At 65.9% G+C, this 20,529-nt stretch overlaps 4 protein-coding genes across 5 annotated transcripts; 2 read left to right on the top strand and 2 right to left on the bottom strand.

Annotated features, from left to right (window-relative positions):
- Positions 1-16: 16 nt before the first annotated feature.
- Positions 17-4,669, top strand: LOC308568762 (carbonyl reductase [NADPH] 2-like; the record flags this gene model as incomplete). Its single annotated transcript, XM_081161982.1, is given in 9 exon segments — positions 17-934; positions 2,871-2,961; positions 3,309-3,406; positions 3,494-3,648; positions 3,741-3,764; positions 3,766-3,781; positions 3,871-3,970; positions 4,081-4,145; positions 4,364-4,669. Coding segments are annotated over 8 exon segments (816 nt in total). The 5' UTR covers positions 17-934; positions 2,871-2,909.
- Positions 4,670-6,944: 2,275 nt separating this feature from the next.
- LOC308569129 (L-xylulose reductase) lies at positions 6,945-9,543 on the top strand. The gene is made up of 8 exons (XM_081162581.1): positions 6,945-7,059; positions 7,799-7,896; positions 8,291-8,445; positions 8,537-8,579; positions 8,656-8,755; positions 8,837-8,901; positions 9,114-9,231; positions 9,356-9,543. Exons 1-8 carry the CDS (start codon positions 7,008-7,010, stop codon positions 9,457-9,459), a joined length of 735 nt encoding a protein of 244 aa, XP_081018707.1. The 5' UTR covers positions 6,945-7,007; the 3' UTR covers positions 9,460-9,543.
- An 843-nt stretch (positions 9,544-10,386) lies between these two features.
- Positions 10,387-12,664, bottom strand: RAC3 (Rac family small GTPase 3). Its single transcript, XM_081162586.1, has 6 exons — positions 12,307-12,664; positions 11,825-11,896; positions 11,628-11,745; positions 11,445-11,507; positions 10,935-11,094; positions 10,387-10,853 (listed from the first exon to the last, which is right to left on the bottom strand). The coding sequence occupies exons 1-6, from the start codon at positions 12,339-12,341 to the stop codon at positions 10,723-10,725; spliced, it is 579 nt and encodes a 192-aa protein (XP_081018712.1). The 5' UTR covers positions 12,342-12,664; the 3' UTR covers positions 10,387-10,722.
- Positions 12,665-12,964: 300 nt separating this feature from the next.
- Positions 12,965-20,215, bottom strand: LRRC45 (leucine rich repeat containing 45). 2 transcript variants are annotated; one of them, XM_081161494.1, is made up of 17 exons: positions 19,912-20,215; positions 19,367-19,428; positions 18,967-19,037; positions 18,508-18,686; positions 17,962-18,090; positions 17,053-17,165; positions 16,713-16,771; positions 16,368-16,445; positions 15,982-16,117; positions 15,814-15,891; positions 15,612-15,723; positions 15,434-15,504; positions 14,975-15,067; positions 14,718-14,810; positions 14,009-14,179; positions 13,782-13,929; positions 12,965-13,533 (listed from the first exon to the last, which is right to left on the bottom strand). In XM_081161494.1, exons 1-17 carry the CDS (start codon positions 20,126-20,128, stop codon positions 13,337-13,339), a joined length of 2,007 nt encoding a protein of 668 aa, XP_081017620.1. In that variant the 5' UTR covers positions 20,129-20,215; the 3' UTR covers positions 12,965-13,336. The 2 variants fall into 2 exon arrangements, with proteins under 2 accessions (XP_081017620.1, XP_081017619.1); XM_081161493.1 differs by having other exon boundaries at positions 14,009-14,182.
- Between the last annotated feature and the right edge of the window lie 314 nt (positions 20,216-20,529).

Here is a 20,529-nt window from a genome sequence, read left to right on the forward strand (position 1 = left end):
ACCAGCATCCAGCTCCTCCCCAGGAAGGTTCCAGCCCTGCAAGCCCAGCCTAAGGCTGCCCGGGGTCTTTTCTGTGAGCTGAAGCACACAGCAAGGGGATCCTGCAGGAAGTGATGAACCAGCACAAGCCTTGTCCCTAAAGGCGGCCTTCCTGCGTATTGTTGAACACTTGCTCTCAACACACTGCAGAATTAGTGTTTGTGAGTGCACGAGTGCATATGCACGTGTGCAGGGGTATGCACATGTGTGCATGGCTACATGTGTATGCATGGGTATGTACATGTGTGTAAGCAGCTGTGTATGGGGCTGCATGGGTGCACTGCATGGGTGTGTATATAGATGGGTGTGTGTGTACACAAGTGTCCATGGCTCTATCTCCCGTGTGAATTTTATCAGGCGTCCGGAGAGTGAACCTAGAGTAAGCCTCCCTCCAGTGGTCCTGACTCATAAGGACATGACTTTGCAGGTCACAGCTGCATGCCCAGGGAGTTGAACGTGGTGTTAGTGATTCGTGTCTGGCTCTGGCTGGGCCAGAACGCCCGTGTCTCCAGCAGCTCCGCTCCTTGCAGCTCTGTTCTCACCCCACATGCGCACAGCCCTGTCCTCAGCCGCGGACCCGACAGGAACCACACACAGACGTCTGGGCATAGTCTCCTCCTCTCGGATGTTGTGCCCTGAAGATCCAAGCCCCTTTGGATGCCTCAAACTCGATCTGCCTCCCCTGCTTGGCAGGGCTATGTGTTCTGCTTGGACTCTGGCTCCTGGCCCCTGGGTGGAGAGCTTATCCCAGGCAGGGCATCTGTGGGTCTCATCTCAGGGCTTTGCATCCCCCGCAGGAGGAAGTCTCGTGCTGCTCATTTCCTGAAGACAGTCACCGGGTATATCTGTCAAGCTCCACGATTACTTACAGTGGGAGGGCTAGTGTGGACACCAGGTACAACATCACACATTTTTAGTCTATGGAAAGGTCTGTTTTTGACTTGTCCACTCTGCTCCAAGGGCACCAGCTCCATGAGGAGGCATTAGCTGGTGGGAGGGTCCAGTGGGGACTAAGAAGACAGAAATGTGTCTGGGCAGGGTCAACTCCCGAGGGGGGTCGTTGGACTTCCCAGAGACACCATCATGCTGGAGGAAGGGGCCCTCCTCTCCATGTGACTGAAAGAGACAGGCCGCGGGGGGAGCAGGCAGAACAGGTTAAGGATCCAGTGACCTGGCCTGCAGAGGGGAAAACCGTCCCTAGAAAGTTACTCTGGACCCAACAGCAGGGCCCTCAGCTCTGGGACTCACAGTGCAGGAGGCTGTGTCTGCAGGCCAGGGGCAACTCCCCTGTGAGCCGCCGACCTCAGAGAGGTATGGGGCCTCAGGGTGACCCCATGGTGAGGATGGGGGGCACAGGGTGGCAGCTTATGGTCAGGAAGCTTGGTGCTCCCTCCCTAGCTCTGCATCCCTGCCCTGGCCTAATCCTGGGAGGAGCTGGGGTGGCTTTTCTCAGGGCATCACCTTACACTTAACCCCACAGCCTTTGTACCTGGAGGAGCACTTCCTGATCCAGAAAAGCTTAGTACTTGGCAGAGGAGAACTGCCAGAGCCCTCTCCCACCCACACCTCACAAACAGCGCCTTAATCCCATTCTATGGGGGCGGGTATTTGGGAGACTCTGGGCTTCTGGGGTTTGGCCATGGCCAGACTCATGAGAGGAAAAGACAATCAACAGGCCAACAGGGGAAAGACTAGAAAGGCTGTGGTCTGGGGTTCACCATCCAGCTCAGGGCCATGCGTCCCACTCAGCCTGAGGAAGGTGGCATGCGGGTGTCAGCTCCAAGGTTCTCCTCCCAGGACACCCTGCAGAAACCCTGCTCTGTGGTCCCCAGAAGCATGAATGCCCCTCCACACAAGAGATCCTTTCAGCAGAAAGGGCCTGGTGCTGAGCCTATAGACACCCAGAGGCAGGGCCCCCCCACGATTTATCATTTTCTCCCTACCTGGGCTCCCAGGAGTCGAGAGATCTCAGAGAGGAGAAGCGGGTTATTGGACAGAAGCCCATCTTTCTGGGGTGGCCCCTGAGGGTCCAGCCCCAAGTCTGAGTAAGGGAGAGGTGACAAAGGCCCACCTGCCGGTCAGGGCCACACCTGGAGGGCCTGCAGCAGGTGTCAAATGCCCTGCCATGACCCTGGAACCTGCAGACAGGCTTCAGTCCTGGGAACCCTGTTACACAAGAGCGGGAGGTGCTCGCACACATTTCCTGAATCCACAGGATCAGCAGCACAAAGCACATGCTAAGTCCTTTGCCCACCCAACCCCCCCACCCCACCCCGCCCAGAAGAGTCTGCCAATTTGCACCTGTAATTCCAGTGAGGGGCAGGGAGGGGAACAAGGGAGGATCCTCCATCCCTGCAGCCACACCTGAGAGGGAACAAAAGTGCCTCAGGGAGGCTGAACCTGTGGGCACAGAGGCAGGAGTCCTAGGCTGGCAGGTGCAGGTGAAGAAGACTCCGGAGACCACAGTGGCCCCCAGATGAGCGTCGTGGGGGGGTCGGGTTCGTAGGAGCAGGGAGCTAGCCTTAAGCACAGAGTGCCTTGGCCATCGCCCAGGGGCACCTGGCCCAGGGTTTGCAGGGGCCTGCTCCAGGCCATCTGCACCCGGCCAGCCAGGAAGGGGCACATACCTCACCCCAGGGTTTAACTTATTTTCCAAAACCCAGTGTGAGCTTCTGGCTGGCACCTTTTGGGTTGTGGGTGAGGAGAGCCGCCCCTTCCAGGGGAGCAGATTCCTGCGAACAATGAAACAGAAGCTGTACCAAAGCCCCGGCACGCCCAGTGCCCAGCCTCCCCACCTCAAGCTACCCCTCCCACACCTATAAAACCTCCAGGCCCTCCTCTCTGCTGGACAGAAGCTCAGAATCAGCACCATGCAGCTGAATTTCAGCAGCCTTAGGGCCCTGGTGACAGGGGCAGGGCAAGGTGGGTAAGAGCGGCACAGGTAGGAGTGTGGGATGAGCCAAGGTGGAGAGCGAGGTGTCCAGGCCCAAAGCCTCACAGGTTCATGTTGGACAGGACACTGTCCCCTACCTGGTCAATGCAAGACTCAGGATGGCAGATGAGGGATCGAGCCCAGACCCAGTAGGAAGGAGCTGCCCTCTGGGCCTCCCTTGACTGGATCCTGCTGGCTGGGCCTCTGACTTTGGCCCCCACTATTTCCAGGCCAGCATCCTCTGGCCAGCACCCTCTTGCTGCTCTTTCCTGAGCGGCCCCACCCCAACCTTGTCCCAGATGTGTTGGGACACTCCCTGCCTGGTGCTCCCCTGCAGGGATCGGACGGGACACTGCAAAGGCCCTGCATGCCTCAGGAGCCAGAGTGGTGGCTGTGAGCCGCACCAACGCCAACCTGGTCAGCCTCTGCAAGGAGGTGAGACGCTCAGCCTGCCCCAACACCCTCGGGGATGCCTCCTGAGCCTGCTGGGACGAGCCAGTCACTTCCCAATGCCTCCCACAGTGCCCCGGCATAGAGCCCGTGTGCGTGGACCTTGGTGACTGGGAGGCCACGGAGCGGGCCCTGGGCGGCGTGGGCCCTGTGGACCTGCTGGTGAACAACGCTGCTGTGGCGCTGCAGCAGCCCTTCCTGGAGGTCACCAAGGAGGCCTTCGACAGGTGGGACGCAGGAGAGCGGGTGGAATGGGGAGGGGCTGCTGCAGAGGTGGGGAGACCTGCCAGGGTCCATCTGACTGTCTGCTCTCCCCCAGGTCCTTCAGCGTGAACCTGCGCTCTGTTCCAGGTGTCTCGGGTGAGCCAGTGGAGGGACGTGGCCCCACAGCTGACAAGGCCCAGGTAAGGGTGAGTTGGGGTCAAACCGGCCCTTCTTTTGGCTTCTAGATGGTGGCCCAAGGCATGATCGACCGCGGAGTACCTGGCTCCATCGTCAATGTCTCCAGCACACTGGCCTATGTCACCTTTCCCAGCCTAGCTGTCTACAGTGAGTCCCTCTACCCAGCCCATATCCCCACCCCCACTGGGCTCTGGGGCTGGGCCTCCCTGAAAAGAAGGGTGAATCCCTAAAGGGACCTCAGTGCTGCCCCCCCCCAGGCTCCACCAAGGGTGCAATGACCATGCTGACCAAAGCCATGGCCATGGAGCTGGGGCCACACAAGGTGAGCCTGGGAGTGCTGGGGGTGCGGGCTGGGCCTGTGGGGGCACAAGGTAGGCGCTAGGGGCAAGGTTGGGAGATGAGAAGGGGGTGGGCGGGCGTGAGAGAGGCCTGGGGAGCACTCAAGGCTCTGGGCAGTGGGGTCAGCCGGGTGGGGGGCTGTGGGGACGGGGCTAGTCCTCAGGCTAAGGCCACAGCCTCCGGCCGACCCCTTGGTCCCAGATCCGGGTGAACTCCGTGAACCCCACGGTGGTGCCGACGGCCATGAGCCAAGAAATCTTCAGGGACCCCGAGGTCATCCAGAAGCTGAAGGAGCGTCACCCGCTGCGGAGGTTTGCAGGTCTGCAGGGCAGCGGGATGGGCGGGCGCGGCCGGGGCGGCGGGAGAGCCGCGCTGACCCGCCCGCCGCCCCTGCCCGCTGCAGAGATGGGGGACGTGGTCAACAGCATCCTGTTCCTGCTCAGCGACTGCAGCGCCTCCACCAGCGGCTCGAGCCTCCTGGTGGACTCGGGCTACCTGGCCTCCTAGCGCCGGCCGTGGGAGGCCCGCCCGGCCCCGCCCTCCCGGCCCCGCCCTCCCGGCCCCGCCCTCCCGGCCCCGCCCTCCCGGCCCCGCCCTCCCGGCCCCGCCCTCCCGGCCCCGCCCTCCCGGCCCCGCCCTCCCGGCCCCGCCCCGTAGCTCTGTGCCCACGCCCCCGATGGACCACGCCCCAGCCCACCGTCACCGCCCACAGCTCCGCCTCCACGGCCCCGCCCACCCAGCAGAGCCCCGCCCAGGCCCCGCCCTCCCCGGGAGGCCCCGCCCCTGCCGCCCCGCCCCGCTGTTCACCGCTGTGCTGGGGGCACTCTGCCTGAATAAATAAACCGAGGCCTTTCTCCTGGACCCAGCGGGTGCCTGGGCTCCGGCGGGGGGGGGGGGGGCGCGCCCCGAGGTGGGGCCGTGGGGTCCGGGGCTGTGGGGCTCACACTTCACCTTCCGCGGAGGGAGGAGGGGGCAAGTCCGGAAGCGGGCGGATTCCACCGCCGCCCCTCGCGGCCGCTCCGCCGGGATTCCCGCCCTCGGAGGGGCTCCTGGCGCCGAGGGCGGCCTGCGGCCACCTCCCTTCCCGAGGCTCGGCCTCGCCCTGCGCCCCGCGTCTCGGGTCTGCCCGCTGCGCTGGGGGCGACGCCCGGTGGGGCCGGCGGGCGGGCGGGGTGCTGGGCTCCGCGGATAAGACGGCTTCACCTTGGACACGCCCCCCCAGACCCCCGAGAGGGCAGCCCAAGCTGGGGAGGGGCCCTCAGCTGCTGCTCTTCCTACTGTCCCTGGCCCGGGGCCCGGCATGGCCTGTGCAAGCAGAAGGCCGAGCGTGGATGTAAGGAGGCCTGAGGTGGTCAGTCAGCTGGACTAGTGCAGCGTCCAACCCTGGGCAAGGGGGCAGAGGGTGAGGGGCTGGGGTGGGGCCCTCCAGGCGATGGTCCCCTTGAGCTGCGAGGGCACAGGGCACAGAGTGGGGGTGGGGAGTGCTGCGGGCACTTCCAGAGCACGGTTTGCACCAAAGCTGCCGGGGGTCAGTCCAGCTGGCCCACCCAGGAGCACAGGGCAAGTGAGAGGACTGAGACACCACCTGGGGGCAGATAAAGCCCCTGACGGGAGCCAAGCAGATGTGCCTTTCTGCAGGACAAGCTAGGGGCTGTCCCTCCCTCGCCTTGGCAGGCAGAGGGCAGGGTCCAAGGTCAGGGGCAGAAAGCAGGGCTCCTCAGACGGCTGGGGGTGAGGGCTGCACCACGCGCCAGGCCTCATGGGGGGACTGTCTTCGCTGCCCGCCAGGGGCCTCTCCAATCTGTGCCTCCTGCTGCCCCCACCTCTCCTCCAGCCAGCCCAAAGCCCCGGGCGCCCCAGAGGTCCTGCAATCACCGGTTCCCTACTCCCGGCCACAGAAGGTCTTCAGAGCACTGGCTCTAGGTTTTCCCACGTGAAGCCACAGAACAAAACAGCTCGTACACGGGAGCCAGCGGGCACCCTACACCCGCAGCTGACCCTGGAGCCTCAGAAAGCAGTGCTTGGCCTTGCCGGCCACCATGTACCCCAAGGACCCCAGTCCTATTCCTTCCTACCTTATGCAAGTTTTATAAGTGCTGGTGGCCTCCTGTGGGTGATTTTGGGGTTCAGTTCTCTTTGAGGCTAAAGTGAGCCTTCTTCGGCACTGGATTCTTCTGCAAGCTTATTGGTTGTCCAAACTCTCCCTGTGGGCACCAGGAGTGAGCCACTCCGAGGTCTGGGGGAGGGCGGGCATGCGATCCTTTTTGCCAAACTTTTCTCCTCAGAAACAAAACAAGAAATATTAGCCCTGAGTTCTCCATGGAATTAACCACCACATATGGCTTTTTTAAAAAAAAAATATATATATCTCTATTGATTTCAGAGAGAGGAAGGGGGAGGGAGAGAGAGAAACGTCAATGATGAGAGTCACTGATCGGCTGCCTCCTGCACGCCCCCTGCTGGGGATCGAGCCCGCAGCCCGGGGCTGTGCCCTGACCGGGAATCGAACCCCGATCGCCTGGATCCTGGGTCGATGCTCAGCCGCCGAGCCGCGCCGGCCGGCCGCCTTTTTGTAATAAGCACAGCCGTCCTCCTGGCAGGAAAACGTGCTGGCGGGGCCCGTAAACCGATCTCGCGCGCGGTGGGTGAGTCGCCGCCGGGCACTTTGGAAAACCTTGCCCCGGCCAGAGAACCCTGACTGCCGCGCCCCCTCCGGGTGGCCAATCGCCCCGCAGGGGGCCTGTGTCCGGACGCCCCGCCCCCCGGGCCTAGCCCCGCGCTCTGGGCCCCGCGCCCTCGGGCTCCCCCTCGCAGTCAGGCGGCCGCAAGCGCCTCGGGCGGCGCCATGGAGCTGGGGCTGGCGGGCCGCCGGGCGCTCGTCACCGGGGCGGGCAAAGGTGGGCCGGCGCCGGGGCGGCGGGGGGCCTGGGGGGGGCAGGGGCCCGGGGAGGGCGCGGGGCGGCGGGGGGCCCGGGGGGGGCAGGGACCCGGGGAGGGCGCGGGGCGGCGGGGGGCCCGAGGGGGGCAGGGACCCGGGGAGGGCGCGGGGCGACGGGGGCCGGGGGGGGGCAGGGGCCGGGGAGGGCGCGGGGCGGCGGGGGGCCCGGGGGGGGGCAGGGGCCCGGGGGGGGGCAGGGGCCCGGGGAGGGCGCGGGGCGGCGGGGGGCCCGGGGGGGGGCAGGGGCCCGGGGAGGGCGCGGGGCGGCGGGGGGCCCGGGGGGGGGCAGGGGCCCGGGGAGGGCGCGGGGCGGCGGGGGGCCCGGGGGGGGGCAGGGGCCCGGGGAGGGCGCGGGGCGGCGGGGGGCCCGGGGGGGGGGCAGGGGCCCGGGGAGGGCGCGGGGCGGCGGGGGGCCCGGGGGGGGCAGGGGCCCGGGGAGGGCGCGGGGCGGCGGGGGGCCCGGGGGGGGGCAGGGGCCCGGGGAGGGCGCGGGGCGGCGGGGGGCCCGGGGGGGGCAGGGGCCCGGGGAGGGCGCGGGGCGGCGGGGGGCCCGGGGGGGGGCAGGGGCCCGGGGAGGGCGCGGGGCGGCGGGGGGCCCGGGGGGGGCGCAGGGGCCCGGGGGGGGGGCGCGGGGGCCCGGGGAGGGCGCGGGGGCCGGGGGGGGCGGGGGCGCCCGCACTGAGCCGCGCTCCCCGCAGGCATCGGGCGCAGCACGGCCCGGGCGCTGCACGCGGCGGGTGCGCAGGTGGTGGCCGTGAGCCGGACGCAGGGCGACCTGGACAGTCTGGTCCGCGAGGTACGGGCGCCGCCGTGCCCTCCTGCCCGCGGGCGGCGGGCGGGGCCGAGGGTGGGCCGGCTGCGCGGGCGCCGGGCCCGGGCTGACCGAGGACCCTCAGCAGCCCTCCCGGGGCGCGCGGACTCCGTGGGCTCCCGAGTGGCCTAGAGAACCGCGACCCGCCTCCCCTCCCCCAGCACGGAGGGAAGCAGAAATGGCTGCCTTGGGGGGGCGGGGAGGAAGTGCAAGGCCGGGAGGCTCCTGGTCCCCAAGCTCTGAGTTGCCCAGTGGCCCAGAGGCCACGTCACCCCCCTCCCCTCTGCCTCACAGCCTGGGATTCTGAGCCCCAAGAAGGGGGCTCCTATGGGACCCCTGGCCCCCCCCATGACTGTGCTCCCCCCTTCCGTACACACAGTGCCCCGGGATAAAGCCCGTGTGCGTGGACCTGAGTGACTGGGAGGCCACGGAGCGGGCCCTGGGCGGCGTGGGCCCCGTGGACCTGCTGGTGAACAATGCCGCCGTGGCGCTGCTGCAGCCCTTTCTGGAGGTCACCAAGGAGGCGTGTGACAGGTGAGCCCCCGAGTGGAGGAACCCTGGGTGGGGGCTGCCCCCCGCAGCAGCAGCCCCAGACCCTGACCAGGGTCCCTCCGTCTGCCTGCAGCTCCTTCGGCGTGAACCTGCGGGCTGTTATCCAGGTGTCCCAGGTGAGCTGCCCTCAGGGCAGGAGTGGGAACGGGTGGGTGACACGAGTCCTGCCTCATGCTCCCTCTGCAATTCCAGATCGTGGCCCGGGGCTTGATCGCTCGCGGAGCCCCAGGGTCCATCGTGAACGTGTCCAGCCAGGCCTCCCAGCGAGCACTCACTAACCACACCGTCTACTGTGAGTGAGCAGTAGAGCCTGGCCCACCCCACCCCAGCCTGCAGCCAGCCCAGGCTCCACTGATGCTGTCCTTCCTCGTAGGTGCCACCAAGGGGGCCATGGACATGCTGACCAAAGTGATGGCCCTGGAGCTTGGGCCACACAAGGTGAGCCCACTCGCTGTCCTTTCTCCCCACCACGTTGTCCTGGCCTACACACCTTTGTACCCAGGTCCTTCTGCCTGGATGCCCTCCCTCCTGACTTCCTGCAGACTCAGCTCAGTGTCCCCCCAGCCTGGGTGGTGGGGGTAAATGTGGGGGAGGCTGCTCAGACAGGGCTCCCCAGCCTACCTTGCTGACCTCGACCCGTCCCGGCTCAGATCCGAGTGAATGCAGTGAACCCCACAGTGGTGATGACACCCATGGGCAAGGCCAACTGGAGCGACCCCCTTAAGGCCAAGACCATGCTGGACCGCATCCCACTGGGCAGGTTTGCTGGTGAGTCGGCAGAGAGCCCAGCCGAAGTTGCCCCAGGAGCCCCTGTGCCTGCCCCGGTGAGGGTGGGAGGGAAGAATGGAGGGCAGCCCCCATCCCCGCCTGACCCCGACCCCCCTGCCTACAGAGGTGGAGGACGTGGTAGGTATGATCCTGTTCCTGCTGAGTGACCGGAGCAGCATGACCACGGGCTCCACAGTGCCGGTGGACGGGGGCTTCCTGGCCACCTGAGACCCCATCACCCACACACGGCTCTACTCCATGCTGAACCCTGCCTGCCCCCCATCCCTCCAATAAACATGGCTCTTCTGCTCAGCCTGCATGCTGATTCCTAGGCTGCCAGCAAGTGTCTAACAGCTGCAGAGCTCAGGGCTGGGTGTGGAAACGAGTCCCAGGTGGGGAGATAGCCATTCAATACGTGTCCCAGGTCAGGTGGCAGCCTGGCTTCCCTCCCCAAGATTTTTGGACATGGCCAGCTTTCCAGCAGAGGCTGGGAAGTCCAGAGGCCACGTTTCTATAGTCAATAATGGCCGTTTAAGAACTGAATGCAAAGTTCGCGAAACCTCGCAGTTGGCTCTGCAGACCACTGTGGCCTAATCACCTGTCACCCTGGAGCGGTGCCCTGTGGCCGGGGAGTGAAGTCCGAACCCCTGGACCGTGGCTCCTGGGCCCTCCCAGGCTGAGCCCTCTCATCTCCCACTGTTTCTGACTTCAGCAATGCCAGACTGCCCGCTTGCTGTCCCCTCTCCCCACCATGCTGTCCTGACCTCCACACCTTCGTCTACTGGGGTCCCTCTGCCTGAATGCCCTCCCTCCTGACTTCTTGCAGACTCAGCCTGGGGGAGCTGTGGGGGGTGCTGCCCAAACAGGGGTCCATGGCCTGACTGCTGACTGTCCCCCTCCACGCCTGGGAGGGCTGGAGCGGAGCCACATCCATCCTCTGTGCGTACCCCTCCCAGAGGCCCAAAGTCAGCATGCTGGGCTTTCTTCGTCCAGAAGGGACTAAATACACCTGCTCCCACTTCGATGTGGGCCCCTGGCTTTGGGGATGGAGACAAGTGAGCATGCTCCTTTCTCCCCTCCTTTTGCCCAGGGTGTGGGGACAAGCTCACCTCCTCTGTACCACGGCTGGGGTGGTTAGGGACAGGCAAGAGATGTTGGTGGAGACGTTTATTGTATAAAATAAGAACGGGCTACCCCATCCTGGGTGCATGGACAGAAACCCCCCTACCCCATCAGGGAAGCCCATCCTGGGGCTACCCTTGACCCACCCCTGCAGCCCGAGAGAGACCCTGCTCCCTCCCAGCCTCCCGTGGGGGCCAGGGCAGGCTGGAGCCGTGCCCCCACAGAGGAGGCAGAGTGGCCAGGACCCACCCCATGCTTCTTGCCCCTCCCCACCCACAGCACTCCCCACAGCAGACTCAGACACCAGACAGGACAGCTCAACAGGACAGCAGACGGGTGGGGGCGGGCCTGCCCCCCAGACACCAGGCTCTAGAAGACTGTGCATTTTTTCCCGGGCTTTTTCACCGGGGGTGGGCAGAGCACTGCCCTGATGGCCTCGTCAAACACTGTCTTCAGACCCCGCTGAGTCAGAGCCGAGCACTCCAGGTACTTGACTGAGCCTGGGGGCATCAAGGGAGAGGAGAGTGAGGGAGGGGGGCCAACAGGGGGGTGTCAGCACAGGCCTAGTCCAGCCTACTCACCGATCTCCCGGGCCATGGCCAGGCCCTGAGGGTATGTGATGGGTGCCAGCTTCTTGTCCCTCAGCCGCTCGACGGTGTCTTTGTCGTCCCGGAGGTCCAGCTTGGTGCCCACCAGGAGGATGGGCGTGTGGGGGCAATGGTGCCGCACCTCCGGGTACCACTGTGGGGACCGAGGCTCTGACCCTTACCCCTCAGGGGCTTACACCCGAGCCTGGCCCAGAGCAGGCCATGGCTCCCTAGGGCCCCTAGACCCACTCTTACTCCTTCCTGTTTCACAGGTGACCACTAATTTGACAGGCAACAAGAATACCCAGCTGGGAAGCTTCAAGGCCTGTTAGGGCCTCCCAGCCAGGGCCCTTCCCTTCTCCGATAGCCTCGCTCACCACCCCTGCCCCTGCCTGCCTGTGTGAGGTCTTCAAGCCAGAGACCCTGTCCAGTCAGGGCAAGTCCTCTGGGCACCCTCCTCGCCCTTGGACAGACCCCCCCGCCCGGCCCCCAAGCCCTACTTACCTTGGCTCGGACATTCTCAAAGGAGGCTGGGCTCACCAAGGAGAAGCAGATCAGGAAGACATCCTTGGGAGGAGGAAGGAGGGCGCAGGTGCAGGTGGTCACGGGAGCCCCGTGTTCCCCGCCCGCCCCTGGACCTCAGGGAGCCGCCCAGCGCCTTCCTGGGGCGGGCCCTTTACCACCTACGGTTTGGGGGTAGGACAGTGGCCGAAGTCGGTCGTAGTCTTCCTGCCCGGCCGTGTCCCACAGCCCCAGGTTGACCGGCTTCCCGTCCACCATCACGTTGGCCGAGTAGTTGTCAAAGCTGCAGGGACGGAGGGGAGGGTCAGCGGGCGCCCGGGGGCTCGGCCGGCCCGGGGCGCCCCGCCGCCCGCCGCGCTCACACGGTGGGGATGTACTCTCCCGGGAAGGCGTTGGTCGTGTAGCTGATCAGCAGGCAGGTCTTCCCCACGGCGCTGCGGACGGAAGCCAGCCCACGATGCTCCAGGCCCCGCGCGAGGACAGCCCCTCCCGCGGGGCCGCAGGCCGAGCTAGGGGGCCGGGCGGGGGCTGGGGTCGGCGCAGGAGAGGCGCGCCCAGGGCTGGAGGACTGGGGGGGGGGGGGGGGCGGGGTTCCACCTCCCGGGGCCGGGCGGGGAGGGCGGCCCGGCCGAGGGTCCCGCCCAGGTGCGCGGCCTGCCCCACCCACTGGGAGGCCGGGCGCACCCCGGAGCATCAGGTGGGCCCGGCTGGAGGCCTCGCCCCCCCCCCCCCCCCCCCGGCCGGGACCCCGCCCCGCCGCGCCCTCCGCCCGGCCGCACCCTCGAGCCGCGCGCCCAGCCCGCGCAGGGTCCCCGGGGCGCCCCGGCCCCGCGCCCGCACTCACCCGTCGCCGACCACCACGCACTTGATGGCCTGCATGGGCGCGGGCCGGGCGGGCGCGGCAGCCAGCGAGCTGCGGAGAAATGCCCGCGCCGCAGCGGCCGCGGACCCGAGCCGAGCGCCGAGCCGAGCGGCCGGAGACAGCCGAGCGCCGCCGAGCGCCGGGCGCGGAGACAGCCGAGCGCGGCCGCCGGGGGGCGCGGGCTTTCCGGAGAGACCTGGTGCGGGCAGGACCCCTGCCCACCTCCCCAGCCTGTCCTTGAGCTCCGGGCCTCCCCACCCCGCTCCGCCCAGGTGCCGGGCCTGGTGCACGGGGCTCCCCGGGCCAAGGGGCAGCGCAGGCGGTCGATTCCCACCCACCTGCACATGCGTGGGGTGGCCGGTGCGCACGTGGTCGCTTCTAGGCAAGACCACTCCCAGGGCCCACCCACCCTCCAGCCTGGAGACAGCTGGTGAACTCACCAGAGTGCCCCCAAGGTGGGCAGCCCAGCCTCTCCTGTCCGCTGCAGTAGCTCAACTGTCCCCGCGGGGCAGCAGTCCCTTAGGAGGGGCGCCCAGCAGCACCCTGGAGGCTCTTTCCTGCTGGGACAGGCAGGTCACCTGAGGCCCTGCTGCCGTGGGGGGCACAGGCCGATGCGGAAGAAAAGCCCAGAGTCGAAAATGTATCACAAAGTGTAAAAGTTCTTTATTTCGACGCAGCCCGCGGCATCCACGGCTACATTGTAACAGGTGGCTGCGAAGCACCAGGCGGGCGGCTGCGGGAGCTGGACTCTGCTCCCATTTCCTTCCATCGCGGGCACATTTCTCAGGACAGCGGGGAAGGGGCACTGGCCACTCCAGCCCTCTCGGCCAGCCAGGCCCTGCACCCGCCCGCTCAGGCACCAGGTGGTGAGCTGCAGCGGCCAGCGGCCAGCGCATCTTGGGCACTGGCTTTTGAAGTGGGCAGCTGCACGCCTTGCCCAAGCACACCCGGACGCGGCAGCCTGTCCCTCGAGAGCCACCTTCCTGCCACTCCTGGGGCCTCTCTGCCCCCCTCACTTTTGGGGGCTCAGGGCCCTCAAGGGGGACCCCTGCACGTAGGCCAGGACAGCGTTTTGCAGAAAGCTGGCCCTCTGGGCCTCTTCATCCCGGATCCGGGCTATCTCCGCCTCCTTGAGCCGCAGCTTCTCGCGGAGAGAGGCGCTCTCGCTCTCCCTGTCCAGCAGCGCCCCCCGGTGGTCACTCGCCATCACTGCAGGGAGGAAGTTCAGTGAGGAGGGAGCGCGGGGCGCAGTCTGGGCATCCGGCTCCAGAAGACGACAGAGAGGCTGGGCGGGATTTACCCCCCGCCCCCCCCATGCAGACACACCCAGCCTCCCATCAGCACCTCTGGGAGCTGAGGCCTAGGCCAAGCTCAGCTCTCCAGCCTGGCCGCCCATCTACCACCCAAGTGAGAACGGGTCCCGCAGGGCTGGCGTGGGGGGCCAGGGCTCAGCTCACCTTTCAGCTGGCGCTCCAGGGCTGCCACCTTCTCTTTCAATGCCTCCTGGGCCGTCAGCTCCGCCTGCAGGCGGCCGATCTGCTCCTGGAGCTCCGTCCGCACCCTGGTCACCTCAGCCACCTTTTCTTGGTTCTGGTTGTTCAGCTCCTGCCAGGCGTGGTGGGTGTTGGTGAAGCGGCAGCTGGGGGCCAGGGGCACCCCCGGGAGCCCTCAAAGCCCCAGCTACCTGCTGCAGCTCCTCCAGGCGCCGCTTCAGGCCCTCCACCTGCAGGCTCAGCTGGCTGCCCCGGGCCTGGGCCTCAGCCACCGTCTGCCTCTGCTGCAGGCAGGTGCCCTGTGCCTCGTCCCGTGCCTGTGCCATTAGCCGCAGCTTCTCCTCCAGGTGAGCCAGGCGCTGCTGCTGTGGGTGCCCAGGGGCTGGCAGGTGAGCACCAGGGCGGGGTAGGAGCCTGCCTGCTGCTTGGGGGTGTGGCCCCAGGCTCCCATGCACACAGTGACAGCAGGTGAGGAGTGACCAGGGGAGCTTTTATTTGCAATATGGAAAGCACAACATCGCTCATCATTACTTTTATCCTGAATGGACTCAACTTGAATGAGCCTCGTGGAGGGCACACCCCTGCCTGGCTCCCCACCCTCACCTCCCAGGCCGACTCCATTCTGCCCTCTGGAGCATGCATGGATGGCCGAAGCCCTGGGGCTGGACGATTATGGCTCTTTGTGGAGGGCTGGACGTGGTGCTGATGGGACCAGGGCCTTGCTCTGACTCTTCTCTACCACCTGCACCCCTGGAGCTCCTGTCCCCTTGCCTCCCCCTGACCCCCATCTCCCTCTGTAGAGGCAGGAGACAGCCCTGGTTTCGTCCACCTCAGGCCCGCTCCCTGTGGGTGCTGTGAACAGTGGGCAGGGCCCTTCCTTGGCCATGGCTGTGGACTCACCTCCTCCAGGCGGACTTGGTTCTTGGCCTTGATGAGCTCCTCCTCAGCCTGGCCACGCTCACTGAGTGCTGCCGCCTTCACTCGGCTCAGTTCCTGTACCAGAGACACCCACTGCGCCCTGTGGCTCTGCTCACAGCCAGGCTTCCACGGCCAAGAGAGCCCTCATGCCACTTTATCGAGTCCCTCTGGTCTCATGGGTGGATCCCTGAGGGGTGCCACGGAAGGGGTGCCCAGCCAGCCGCCCAGCATGTGCTCACCTCCTCCAGGGACAGCCGCACAGTTTCCAGCCTCTGTACCCTCTCCTGCATGGTCCTCTCGCTCTCCTCCAGGTGGCGAGTCATGTGCTCCACCTGCCCAGGTGCAGGGCAGGACAGGACTGTCAGGCTGGCTCCCCAGCCTTCCCCACACGGGATCCCAACCCTGGGAGGCAGGTGAATCTTGGGGACCCTGTTCCTTCCAAGAGGCTGCCCCAAGTGGCTTCTCAGGAAGTGAAGATGGAGGGTGCGTCCCAGTGACACCCCCCAGTGCAGGTGGGTCCCTTCTGGACCCTGGTCTGGGGCTGGCATCTGCTGGGGCTGGTGGAGGACCACCACCTAGCACCCCAAGGTGTGTGAGTGGAGCTGGCCAGGGGTGTGCTTTGGGGACACCAGGCCACACTGAGGCACCTGCAGGCCCCAGGGCGACAGTGGGGAGAGCAAAGGCCACAAAGGAGGCACCTCCTTGATTCGCAGCTGCTCCATGTCCTCTAGGCTCTGCCGCGACCGTCTCTTCTCCAGCTCTAGGCGCTCTGGAAGCCCAGGAGGAGGCATGGAGCGGCTCCTCCAGGACCCTCGTTCCCAGGACTCCCACTCACCACCCCTGGGCTCCCCTCTCCAGGGCCCTGCTCCTGCCCACCCTCGGCCTGGATGGCCCGCATCTTCAGCTCGGCCGATGTGTTGGTCAATTCCTGCCTGGCCAGGAACAGCTGGTCCTGCTGCAGCTTCACCTTCCGCTCCAGCTCGTCCACCTGGAAAGCCAGCGCCGTGGAGGGGAAGCTCCGGCCCAGCCCCACCCCTACCTGGGCTCCCTGACGGACGCCTGGCCTGGCACCCCCTACCTGGTTTCGCAGAAGCAGGTTCTTTTCATTGGCAGCAGACAAGTCTCTGAGCAGTTTAGACTCACGCTCTGCAGCTTCCTAGGGGTGAGACAGGGAAGGGCACCACAGGTGGGCCACCTGCCACCACGTCATCTGAGCCTGCCCCTGAGCCTGCCCCTGCCCACCCACCTGTTGCTGCAGCCTGTGCTCCTTGGCCTGCTTCTGTGCCAGGCTCTGCTGCTCCTGCTGTGCGGTGGCCAGGAGTTCCCGCAGGTCCTGGGCCTTCTGCTCCGACAGAGCCAGGGCAGCCTCAGTCATCTGCAGCCTGCAAGCAGGGAAGGGTCAGGCCCGCCCCAGCCCCACCTCAGCCTTGGAAAGGCCTCCTGCTCTCACTTTCCCCAGGCCTCTATTCACCTCCTCCAAGAAGCCTTCTGGGGTTATCACCAAGCCATTTCCCACCTTTACTTTATACGCAGGAACTCAGGTCTTTGCCTGAAACCCCTCCTCTGTCCTGAGGGCATGTCTGTAAAGTGTTCTGGAGCCCTCTCCCTGCCTCCTGCCCTCCATCCACTCACTTGGCCTTAAGGGCATTGATGATGGAGTGCCTCTCATCCAGGGCTTCCTGAAGCTGTCCCATGCGTGTTGCTGATGTCCTGTGGGCAGAGAGGAGGGTCAGAGGAACCCAGAGCCCTCTTGGCCCCTTGGAGCAGTGCCTCTCCTGCTCCTACAGCATTCCAGGCACTGGGATGAGGAGCCCTTGGGGCTGCCTGCAACCTCAAGCCGACTTCCTCAGAAGGCACACACTACGACCTCATGCATGGGTGGGTGACAAGGCTCAGGTTACCCCGAGGCCAGTGCCACAACCTGAACCCTGGGCATCCCAGCTGAGCCCCAGCTCTGCGTCCCACGGCCCTAGTCACCTGCTGCTCCTGGCCATCTCCTCCCGCTGCTTATCAATGGTCTCCATCAAGTCCAGAAACTGGGGACAGAGATAGCCAGAGCCCTGTTAGGGGCTGGACCTGGGGCAGGAAGGAGAGGGGATGCCCACCAAGGCCCAGGACTGCAGAGGGAGAGTGGCTCACCCAACCAGAGAGTCAGACCATGAAGCCAGCACCAGGGTCTGGTGTCAGCTGCTTGGAGAGGGTCCAGGGCCCAGAGGAAGGGAAGATGGCTGGGGCACGGGACCAAGGGTGGTCCTTCATCCATGCAGCCAGCGCTGGGCGGGGGTGAGGCTGTTGTCAGAGGTAGCACCGTCCTCACCTGCTTGGACTTCTCTTCCTGGAGGTGCCGCACCTCCTTGCTGAGCACACGGGTGCGGGCGCGGTTTTCCCGGAAGGTGGTCTCCCGGTCCTGGTTGTGGTCCATGGCTTGCTCTGTCAGAAGGAACTGCATTACCCACCAGGGGCTACTCAGCCTCGGGAGTGGTCAACAGGCAGCAATGTCTCCCCCACAATCATGTAGACCCCTAGGCACTGAGGGCTGAAAGGCTTCAGCGTGGGTGTGGGGGGCAAGTGGGACCAGGAGCCCAGGAGGCACCAGGTGTGTGGTGGGGGACACACATGAAGAAGGGCATTTTCCCTCCATCCCAAAGGTCAAAGGCCACTGTATGACTTTCAGGAGGTGAGGGCTGTTTTGTTCCCGTGTTCTGGAGAGACTCAGGCAACATTTGGAGAGGGAGCAGCTAGAAGCGGCCGTGGTGTCAGAGGTCATTACAACAGCTGGCGTGACCCCGAAGCAGGCCAACGATGAAGAAACCGGAGGTGACATAAGTCAGGCTGACCCAGCAGGAGCTGGTGAGCTGTGCAGGGTTCCAGCCCAAGCCTGGGCCCTCAGTGGCTGGCAGGGAAAGGAGCTACAGGGAGTGGCAGAGTGCTCCGCTGGGACTGGGGCCGAGGTGCCAGCATCACCAATGGGAGGGGACCGTGCAGGTCACGGCTGGGACCCGCTGGTCCTGCTCCCACATGGCTCATGTGCACAGTCACAAACTCGGGGGTGACAGGGGCAGATGCTACCCGAGGCAGCAGAATGGCTGTCAGGGCAAGGCCCCAAGCCACACCGCCTCAGCTTCCTCATCGTGAAATGGGTGACTACCCTTGGGGATCTAAGAACCAAATGAGCAGTTTCCAGGAACAGCTCTCATTCTGCGTTTTTAATCTAGGCTGCCCATACCCACGGCTCTGAGGATGTCGCTGGGGACACTGTTCCCAGCCAGCTCCAGCCTCCACAGGGTTCTGTTGCTGGGGAGGCAGTTCACCAGGGCCCGGCCGCCCAGGAGGCCGATGTTGTTCCAGCGCAGGTCTGGAAGGAAACCTCTTGTCACCTGGGGAGCTGGCCTAGCCAGGATGCTTCCTTTGGGGGAATCACCAACAGAGCAGGAGACCGGTGTGGCTCACCCATCCTCCCAACCCCAGCCCCTGGCTTCCGGGACATGACAAAAGAGGTGACAAGAGGGCCCGGCTGGTGTGGCTCAGTGGTTGAGCATCAACCTAGGATCTAGGAGATCAAGGTCCGACTCCCAGTCAGGGGACATGCCCAGGTTACCGGCTCCATCCCCAGTAGGGGGCGTGCAGGAGGCAGCTGATCAATGGCTCTCTTATCATTGATGTTTCTCTCTCTCTCTCCCCTTTTCTCTCTCTGAAATCAATAAAGATATATTTTTTTTAAAAAGTGGTGCGAGGGCCAAGGGAGGAAGCCACCTGGTGGAGGTGGCCTCACCCAGCTGCTGGAGGCTGGCGTTGCTCTTTAGGGCCAGGGCCAGCTCCTCCGCCCCCTGGTGGCTGATCTGGTTGTTGCGGAGGTCCAGCTGCCGCAGGGCGACGTTGCCTGCCAGGGCCCGGCAGAAGGTGGCGAAGGCCTCTTCCCACGCACCCAGATTGTTCCACTCCAGGGTGAGGCTGTGAGGAGGGTGGACATGCGTGGTTCAAGGCGCACCCTGCTTGCATGAGGTCCAGGGGGTCTTGAGGAGGGTGCAGGCTGGGCATCTCTAGCAGGGAGTCTGGATCCAGGTGAGTAACTTGTACCCGCCTAATCCCCGCAGATGGATGGGAAACGTGGACAACTGGCCGGAAGGCTTGGATGCTCAGGTGGCAGGACCCAGTCCGCCCGGGCTAGCCCTGACCGATGCAGAGGAAGAGGGGGCTGGGGCAGGGGGCTGAGGGCAGGGTGCCACCTTACCTCTGAATGGATTTGTTATGTCGGAGGAGTTTCCCCAGAGCCTCGGCCCCTGTGGACTGAAGGTTGTTGCCCTAGGACAGGAAGAAGCAGACCTGTCACCCAGGGCTCATGGTTCCCCCATAGGGCCCTGGTCAGGCAGTGGGTGAGACCAGGCTCTGGGCAGAAGGTGGGGCTCTTTCCTGACCACAGTGGGGCTCCTGGTACCGGCTCGTTCAGTTTGCTTATGGAGACACTCCGGAACTCACATTCCCACCCTCCGAACACACACACTTGCCAGAGACCACCAGGAAACAGCGCAAAGCCCTGTGTGCCCACAGGACTTACAGTCTCCGTCCACTGCCCGGACCCCAGGTCGCCGGGACACCCACATCCTCCCCGCTCTCATGGCAGGTCCCCTCACCTTCAGGTCCAGGAACCGCAGGGCGGTGTTGGCACACAGCCCCTGGAGCAGCAGTGTGGCCCCTGGAAGGGGGCAGGGCAGTCACTCTCTGCCCCTGGGGCCCTGGGCTCCCCTTATGGGTCCCATCTTGGGACACCTTCCCAGACACATGGGAGGGACAACAGTCCCAGTGCCCCCTCCCCCACCAGTGAGGGTTCATGCCACAAGCGAGTAACCCCCTCACTGTGTCAGGTTTGAGGCACCTACAACCTCTGGCCAGCACCCTGGGACTCTCCCTAAGGTTTCTCTGTTCCAAGGGGACAATGCCCTCTGCTCCCAGGCTCCAGGAAGGGACCCTGCTGCCTGCTTTAACTACAGAGCCCAAGAGGAGGAACCCCCACAGAGACGGGTGGGATGCAGTTCTCTGTCGGGGACTGAGGGCCCGGGCGTGCGCAGCAATGGAGCTGCGGGCCGACCAAGGGGAGGCGGCGGGGGCCCGGGGCCTGGACGCGACCCCGACGCCGAGGCTGCCAGGGCTGCCCCGCCCCTGCGGGCCCCGCGCCCACCTTCCTCGCTCAGCATGCAGTCGCTCAGGACCAGCTCGGTCAGCTGTGCCTCCTGCAGCAGCTCGCCCAGCGCCCGGCAGGTGTCCAGGGTCAGGCTCTGCGTGGCCAGGTCCAGGCGGCCCCGCGGCAGCGCGTGCAGCTGCTGCAGCACCGTCTCCTGGGGCTCGGCCCCGCTCTGCTGGCACAGCCGGCTGTAGGAGCGCCGCAGCTCCTCCATGGCCCCGGGGCCAGGCCTCAGCGTGCGGGCCACAGGGACCCCAGGCCCGGCCTCGGCGGCCGAGGAGCCGGGCAGAGCGGGTGCCGCAGGTGGGAGGCCCCGGGAGGGCGCGGGTGGCCGGGGGCAGCCCGGAGCATGCGGCGGGACGAGGACCCCCTCGGGGCCGGGCCCTCCTGTGGCGGGGCCGGTCCGGGCGTCGCGCGCACCCCGGGCCCCGGGCCTCGCGGCGCGGACCCTCCGTGCCCGCCGCGGTCTAAGAGGGAACGGCGGCGCCTTAGTAACCAGGAAGCGCGGGGAGCGCAGGGAGCGCAGGGAAGGGCCGGCGGAACTACAACTCCCAAGAGGCTTTGCGGAGGAAGATTGCTCATCTCTAGCCAATGAGGGAGAAGGGGCGGGCGCGC

This window comes from Miniopterus schreibersii (assembly GCF_964146895.1).
Source record: "Miniopterus schreibersii genome assembly, chromosome: 16".
In the NCBI taxonomy this organism is placed as follows: domain Eukaryota; kingdom Metazoa; phylum Chordata; class Mammalia; order Chiroptera; family Miniopteridae; genus Miniopterus; species Miniopterus schreibersii.

Bases quoted from the DNA above. Each gene is read 5' to 3' on its own strand.
- LOC308569129 (XM_081162581.1), top strand. From the start codon at position 7,008: ATGGAGCTGGGGCTGGCGGGCCGCCGGGCGCTCGTCACCGGGGCGGGC. The intron at 7,060-7,798 runs GTGGGCCGGCGC...CGCTCCCCGCAG, and splicing joins CGTCACCGGGGCGGGCAAAG to GCATCGGGCGCAGCACGGCC. The intron at 8,580-8,655 runs GTGAGCTGCCCT...CTGCAATTCCAG, and splicing joins CTGTTATCCAGGTGTCCCAG to ATCGTGGCCCGGGGCTTGAT.
- LRRC45 (XM_081161493.1), bottom strand. From the start codon at position 20,128: ATGGAGGAGCTGCGGCGCTCCTACAGCCGGCTGTGCCAGCAGAGCGGG. The intron at 16,118-16,367 runs GTGAGTGGATGG...CCCTGCTTGCAG, and splicing joins ATCAATGCCCTTAAGGCCAA to GCTGCAGATGACTGAGGCTG. The intron at 13,534-13,781 runs GTGAGCTGAGCC...TCCTCCCTGCAG, and splicing joins CCTGGAGCGCCAGCTGAAAG to TGATGGCGAGTGACCACCGG.
- RAC3 (XM_081162586.1), bottom strand. From the start codon at position 12,341: ATGCAGGCCATCAAGTGCGTGGTGGTCGGCGACGG. The intron at 11,746-11,824 runs GTGAGCGCGGCG...CCGTCCCTGCAG, and splicing joins GGAGAGTACATCCCCACCGT to CTTTGACAACTACTCGGCCA. The intron at 11,095-11,444 runs GTAAGTAGGGCT...CGGTCCCCACAG, and splicing joins TTGAGAATGTCCGAGCCAAG to TGGTACCCGGAGGTGCGGCA.